General features: G+C 41.7%; 1 protein-coding gene across 1 annotated transcript in view; it reads left to right on the top strand.

The window, feature by feature from the left end:
* Nucleotides 1-7,427, top strand: part of LOC107705473 (protocadherin Fat 3-like) — a 171,035-nt gene that overhangs the window by 80,204 nt on the left and 83,404 nt on the right. The window contains exon 2 of the mRNA XM_016508783.1: nt 1,255-4,594. Coding sequence (XP_016364269.1) covers nt 1,285-4,594 — 3,310 coding nt within the window. The 5' untranslated portion in view covers nt 1,255-1,284. The remainder of the gene's footprint in view (nt 1-1,254; nt 4,595-7,427) is intronic.

Here is a 7,427-nt window from a genome sequence, read left to right as displayed (position 1 = left end):
GCATTGAATTTATTTAATACATGAGTTTCACAATTTGAGTTGAATTACTGAAATAAATGAACTTTTCCACAACATTCTAATTTATTGAGATGCACCTGTATATGCACCTGTGTGAAATGAGTTCTGACTGAAAAACACATCGGCGATGACCTACAGCCAATGAGAGACCAAGATAAAGGGCAGAGGGAATTTCGGGGAGGAGTTATAGACCAGAATATGAGTATTTTAATAGATATATGAACAATTATATCATACAGAAACAAGCACAAACATTTGCTTGACCAGCCACAACATCAGCATAACACTGCCTGCAAAATTATTTACCTCCAACTTTGCAGAACACCCAATCCCTGTTCCCTGCATCTCCCTCCTGCATAATCTGTTATTCTTTTTCTCCTTGTAGCTGGAAATCAGCTCACAGACAATTTGCGGGCTATATATATATATTTTTTTATAATTCCAGTTTTGCTCTGACGCATGTGGGTTCTTACGTTATTTCCTTATCACTTCTCGCGTGTGTTTTGTTGTGAAATGTAGTTTGCGGACCAGACAGAGCTGTCGGCGATTCTTCCTATTGTGAAGTCATGCAATGTGAACCCCCTGTCGCCGATCCATCGTGCAATGTGAACACAGCAGCAACTGAATGCTACCCCAGATAGTCACGCAGTGTGAAAACAACGGCGATCCGACGAGTTTGAAAATCATGCAGTGTGAACTCGGCATAAGTAAACCCACACTCACGGACTTTCTCTCCAGCAGCACTTTATCATGACCAGTATATTGATGAATCCACAACATTTGTCCTTTCTCAAGAGCTTTTTAAAAACAATGAGTTATAATGAGTGTGTGTGTGTGTGTGTGTGTGTGTCTGTGTCTGTTCGTTTTCATGGGTTGTATTTTTGATCTTTCGTTCTCTATAATTATTTTGTTCCTGACTTGCATTCTCCTGCTGTTTTTTCCTCTATGTAGAGTGTGTGTGTAAGTGAATTTTCCTGAATTGCATCCTCCTGGTTTTTCTGTAATATATAAGTGTGTGTCTGTGTCAATTTTGAGACCTGGGTAGTGATGTCATTCGGCTTGCGGTTGCCTGGCTACCAGCCCTTCTTCGGTACACAACTTCCTCTGCTTGTGCGTAATCTTTTTGACTGATCCATAGTGACCTCTGAACTTTAGATGTGAAAGGTCAGGTTGTGTACTGTCATGTCATCTGCTTTGACTAACGTCTTTCTCTGTTTCTTTTCTCTCTGTCTCCAGGATGGGTTTGGTGATGGGATGGCAGTGAGCATGGCCCTTTGGGCAGGCATATGGGCCATTCTCCTACAATTGGCCCTTTTGCTGTTCTTCTCTCCACCTCCAGGCCACTGCCAAGGTGAAAGGTCCCGCCTACAGTTTACTCAACCACTGTATCATGCATCGGTCTACGAGAACTCAGCCGCCCGCACCTACGCTGCCAGCCAGGTGCGCATGGGCGTCCCTCTTCAACATCACTCATGGGAGGTGAGGTACCGCATCACCTCCGGGGATGAGGAAGGATTCTTCAAGGCTGAGGAGTACACTCTGGGTGATTTCTGCTTCCTGCGGATAAGAACCAAAGGGGGGAATGCTGCCATCTTGAACCGTGAAGTTCAGGATAACTACTTGTTGACAGTGAAAGCTTCCATTAAGGGGGATTCACTAGAGGCCTGGACTAAAGTTAGTGTGCAGGTGTTGGATATGAATGACCTTCGACCCCTTTTCTCCCCTACCACATATTCAGTTACCATTGCGGAAAGCACACCCCTACGCACCAGCATAGCTCAGGTCACTGCCACAGATGCCGACATAGGATCGAATGGAGAGTTCTATTACTTTTTCAAGGAGCGAATGGAGCTGTTCGCTGTACACCCAACTAGCGGAGTTGTTTCTCTCAGTGGGAAGCTGGATGTTGATACTCAAAACCGCTATGATCTTGAGATTCAGGCTGTGGACCGGGGAATGAAGCTCTATGGGAATAATGGTGTAAGCAGTACAGCCAAACTGTTTGTTCATGTAGAACGGATTAACGAACATGTGCCCACACTGAGTATTGTTACATTAGCACCTGTATGGACTGAGAAGTCCCCCGTTGTAGCTGTGGTCACTGCAGAGGATCTTGATGAAGGGGCGAATGGAGAGATTGAGACGGTAAGCATTGTGGCTGGGGACCTTCTTGAGCTCTTCAGCATTGAAAGGACAGAGATGCCAAGTGAAAAGACGGGACATGAGGAAGTCAGTCAGAAAGGATCTAACGAGTTTGTCCTTCGTGCAACAGAGCAGTTTGACTGGGACAGCTATCCGTATGGATTAAACCTCAGCTTGCAGGCTCGGGATTGTGGAACACCTCAGAAGTTCTCTGCTGTGCACACGGTGCACTTACGACTGTCACGACCAGCCCCAGCGGAAGTCACATTTCAGAAGGACGAATACGAGGTCCTATTGAGTGAAGTTGCCCCTCCTGGAACTGTTGTGGAGGCTGTGAAACTCCAGCCAGAGCCAGATGATGCTGAGTACATTCTGACTCCATCTGCTGATTCAGGGTTCTTCAATATCAACACCATGACAGGCGTAATCAGCACAGCACGTTGGCTTACCCAACTTACACAGGAAGTATTTGAGCTAGAGGTCTTAGAAGTAGACAGTGACCTTAGGGTCAAGGTTAGAGTCATTCTTGAAGATGCCAATGACAATGCACCGTCATTTGCTCAGCAGTCTTATGAGGTATTTATCAATGAAAGTGTTGCTATAGGCACTGCTATTGTTGTGGTGACTGCTTCTGATGGTGACCATGGGGAAAACGGGTACATCACATACAGCATGGCTAGCTTGACACCATTACCTTTCAGCGTGCAACAGTTCACCGGAGCAGTCATGACAACGCAGGAGCTAGACTTTGAGTCATCTGTAGAGAGTTTTAGTTTTGTGGTTCGTGCTTCTGACTGGGGTTCCCCTTATAGGCGTGAGAGTGAAGTCAATGTCACTGTGCACCTAGAGAATGTTAACGATAACAAACCCCTATTTGAGAAAGTGGCCTGTGTTGGTGTGATCTCTCGAGAACTTCCGGTAGATGAGGTTATCGCCACAATGTCTGCCATAGACATCGATGAGCTAGAGCTAGTCAAATATAAGATCCTCTCTGGGAATGAGCGAGGCTACTTTGACTTAAATCCCGATTCTGGTGTCATGACCTTACATCACTCCCTAAACACTGCGGCACCCAAAAACTTGTTCAGTCTAAAAATTACTGCTACAGATGGGGAACATTTTTCCGATCCTATGTTTGTGAACATATCCGTAGTGCAAGGGAAGTCACCCCCCAAGAGCTTTAATTGTACCGAAACCAGAGTAGCCCAACGACTAGCTGAGAAACTTCTGAAGAAAGCCAAAGTTAGCAGTAAACCCAAAATGGAGGAAGGCTTTATTGACCTGTTCTCTGTGAACCGTCAAACGCCTCAATTTGACAAATCCTTCCCAACTGATATCACTGTGCGTGAGGATGTACAAGTTGGCACGAGTGTGTTTCAGGTAAAAGCCTTCGATGGAGACACTGGGTTCAATGGACAACTCTTATACGCCATTGCTGATGGCAACACAGACAGTTGTTTCACTATTGGAATTCTGAATGGCATAATAAGCATCTTCCTTCCTCTAGACCGTGAGAGGACAGATCGTTATCTTCTAAACATCACATTGCATGATTTAGGCCAACCGCAAAGATCCTCCTGGAGGCTTCTTACAGTTTACATAGCAGATGCAAATGACAATGCACCTCGGTTTCTTCAAGATGGTGGCTACCAGGCCCACATTGCTGAAAACACCCCCATTGGTACCGAAGTCATCCAAGTGGAAGCTACTGACAAAGATCAAGGTCTCAATGGCGATATCCAGTATTCCCTACTCACCAGCACATCACAGTTTGGCATTAACAGCTCCAGTGGGATTGTGTATGTTGCAAGTCAGCTGGATCGTGAGCTTGTTCCATTCTTCATATTAAAAGTGGAAGCACGAGATCGGGCAGAGCGAGTGGCTCAACAGTTTTCTGTAACAACTCTTAAAATCTCACTCGAGGATGTTAACGATTGTCCACCTGCCTTTATCCCAAATGTTGTCAGCGCCCGTGCACTAGAAGACCTCCCAGTGGGCACTGTCATTGCCTGGCTGGATACGCAAGACCCTGACCTGGGACTTGGAGGGCAGGTGCGATACTCGCTTGCTAACGACTACGATGGCCGTTTTGAGGTCGACAAGACTAGCGGCGCCATTCGTCTTACCAAGGAGCTGGATTACGAAACTCAACAATTCTTCAACCTAACAGTTCGAGCAAAAGACAAAGGCCGACCTGTGTCACTCCTGTCAGTTAGCTTTGTTGAACTGGAGGTGGTGGATGTTAACGAGAACCTGTACGCACCATATTTTTCTAACTTCGCCATGAATGGATCAGTAAAGGAAAGCGTTCGGATTGGGACTTCTGTGCTCCAGGTCTCTGCAAGCGATGATGACACGGGGAGGGATGGCGAGGTGCAGTACTCCATACGTGACGGCAGTGGTCTTGGGAGATTCACCATTGACGAAGAAACAGGTATGTGTTGATCATGTTTTTAATACTGAATAACGTTCAATGTTTTTTTGTAAAGTGCTGCCAATTTTGTTGCATATATTGTGGCTTCCTTGTACAGTTAGCTGCAGTCTTTCATTCAGTGTGAGGTAAGGGGCTAACATTATAAGGTAACAAATCTTCATTTTTTTCTCACAGGGGTTTTTCTGAGTCACCTTATTGTGTTGTTTTAAGTAGCTCACGTTGCTTGCATAATCACTAGGTATTGAATAGTGCTAATATGCTGTAGATAGAGCCTGTAATATGGAAAGGGGAAAAAAAACACTGAGTTATATGCCACTCACAGTGACTTCCTGGGACACATAAATGAAGAGTGAATAGGCTTCAGTAGTTTGTCTATCACCTCAGGCCAGTTAAACACTGGATTGGCCTACATTTTTTTTAGGTCGAGTTTTGACTGTTGAGATGGAGTGATTGAAGTGCGATTGAAATTTTGATAGTGTTATGGTTAATGTTTCATGCACTGCGTTCAACGTGTTTCACGTGCACTGTGTTTTGATGGGATCATTTGTTTTTGTCCAGTTTTCTGTTTTGAAAAAGTGGGTACATGTGCATGTGTGTGAATCTGCGAATAATGATTTCTGCATAAAGAAATATGTGTCTGTGGCGAAATGTGTGTGAGGTTGATTTATGTGTTGAGTCTGTCGGGTGGACTGAATTACTGCACACAGCTCTTTTATTTACACTTATTGCAGTTGTCATGTCATTCTGTCTGACCCACAGACTTAACCTTCAATTTTTTCTCTGCCCCTTTTCTCACTCTGTCATTTTCTCTCTCCCCTTGACAGTGCATTTTCTGTGATAGTATCTCGGGTTTTTATTAGCATTGCTTCTGAAGGCTTACTATTACTCATACTTGGGGCTAGGGATTTGAACAAATTCCCTAACCGTAAGTATTTATCTTCACCATGTCACTTGATTTTTCACCTGGAAAGCGATAAACTTCCCATAGAATCCCATAGACTTAAAAAGTAGGAAGCATTCAAGCTTTATCTAGAGATGAAAAAATCAGAGATGGGGGGATCTTTTGACTTGTACCAGGTCCAAAATGGTCTACAACCTAGCACCAGCTTATGTCCAGATTGGACCAGCAAGAAACCAGCTACCATGTTTCAGCCAACGCTGGATTTGTCCATCAGGGGTTTGATAAGAGCAGTGCTGGGTAGTAACTGATTACATGTAATCTGGATTATATAATCAGATTACAAAAATTAAGTACTTGTAATTAGATTACATTGCATTTTAAAGTTCTCATAATCCGTTTACTGTTACTTTTTTAATAGATTCTATGATTACATATTATCTACACAATGGCAGTAAATTATTCATAATGTATTGTTTCGCCTTAATTCTTTTTTTTTTTTTTCTTACATTTTCCTTTCTAAAAAATTCTACCACTTATATACATTCGGAAATACATTACCTAATATGTGTAATCCAGCAGATTACGTTACTAATTGCAGTTTCTGTAATCAGCAATGGACTACAATATGCAGGTAATTTACCCAGCACTAGATAAGAGTGTGAATGATAGCGAGTGTATTTATATCCTTATAGTTGAATCCATATGCCGACCAAATGAGGTTTACGAGACTTGTAACACAGTGTAAATCAAGAGACTGAGGGGAAAAAGGAAACAGAGATCAGATGAAAGAGTCTGGCGTTCAGATGCCAGAATGGTGTGTGTGTTTGTGTGTCTACTCACCCGCAAGCTGCCTGAAAATGATCTGGAGGTTTCAAAACGACCCTAAGATCTCCCGTGGTCTTTCACCTCTCCTTGGAATGAGGGAATCAGAAAAAAGGAGAGAAAGCCATGAATATTTGTCCGTTTCTTTTAAGACTGAAACGAGAGGGTTCACCGTGGCCTTTAAAGGGCATTAATCACACACACTGGTGCAGAACCTACTACTTTTTAAACCCTGCTACAACTCACTGACAGCAACAAAGGAAAGTATTTCCAGCGCTGTACTTCAGTACTGTGGTAAGAGTGGTTTAAAAACGTGGTTTTGTGAGATTTGTGTCCTGGCAGCAGGTGGATCAGTGTCTGTCAGGAATCGACTTTGAGTCTTTGAGGATATCACACCTGTCTTGTTTTTTTGTTTTTTTTTTAAAGCTGTAGATCTTTTCCGGTGTCATTTTAGGTTGTGATTTTGAGTTGTAAAGCTCATTTTGAGGCAAAAACCAACTAATTTATGTTTGACTTGGCTGCAGTGAACTTTTCAGCAATGACTAACAAATTTATATTGATGTTTTTCTCAAAGTTTTGAATATTTAATATATTTATACATACATTTTCTTTATTAGTTTGTGCAGACATATTTAATTTGCTTTATTTAATGAAGCAGGTTACCTAAATAAAAAGAAACTCAGTGCAGAACAGCTTCTATGAGGCATGAGATTAATTATTCTTATATTATTAATATTGTTACAAAATATAAATAAAATACAAATATAAAATACAAATAAAAAAGTAGTTAATAATATACTACTATGTGATACTTTGTGTCCTGACATGTATGTACACTTGTGTGTGTGCGTGTGTGTGTGTGTATATATATATATACACACACACATATTCTATGATGCATGAGATTAATATTATAATAATTATATTATTATTATTATTATATATATTATTTAATATTGAAAGTTGAATTTATATTATTAAAAATTATATAATATATATTATATACATTTATTATCATAAAATTACATTAAAAATGTATATCATACATAATGAATATATACAGTGGGTACGGAAAGTATTCAGACCCCCTTAAATTTTTCACTCTTTGTT

The sequence above is a fragment of the Sinocyclocheilus rhinocerous genome, unplaced genomic scaffold, assembly GCF_001515625.1.
Source record: "Sinocyclocheilus rhinocerous isolate Xijiao unplaced genomic scaffold, SAMN03320098_v1.1 scaffold3340, whole genome shotgun sequence".
NCBI lineage: Eukaryota > Metazoa > Chordata > Actinopteri > Cypriniformes > Cyprinidae > Sinocyclocheilus > Sinocyclocheilus rhinocerous.
The sequence above is the reverse complement of the archived record's forward strand: the minus strand, read 5'-3'. Positions and strand labels throughout refer to the sequence as shown.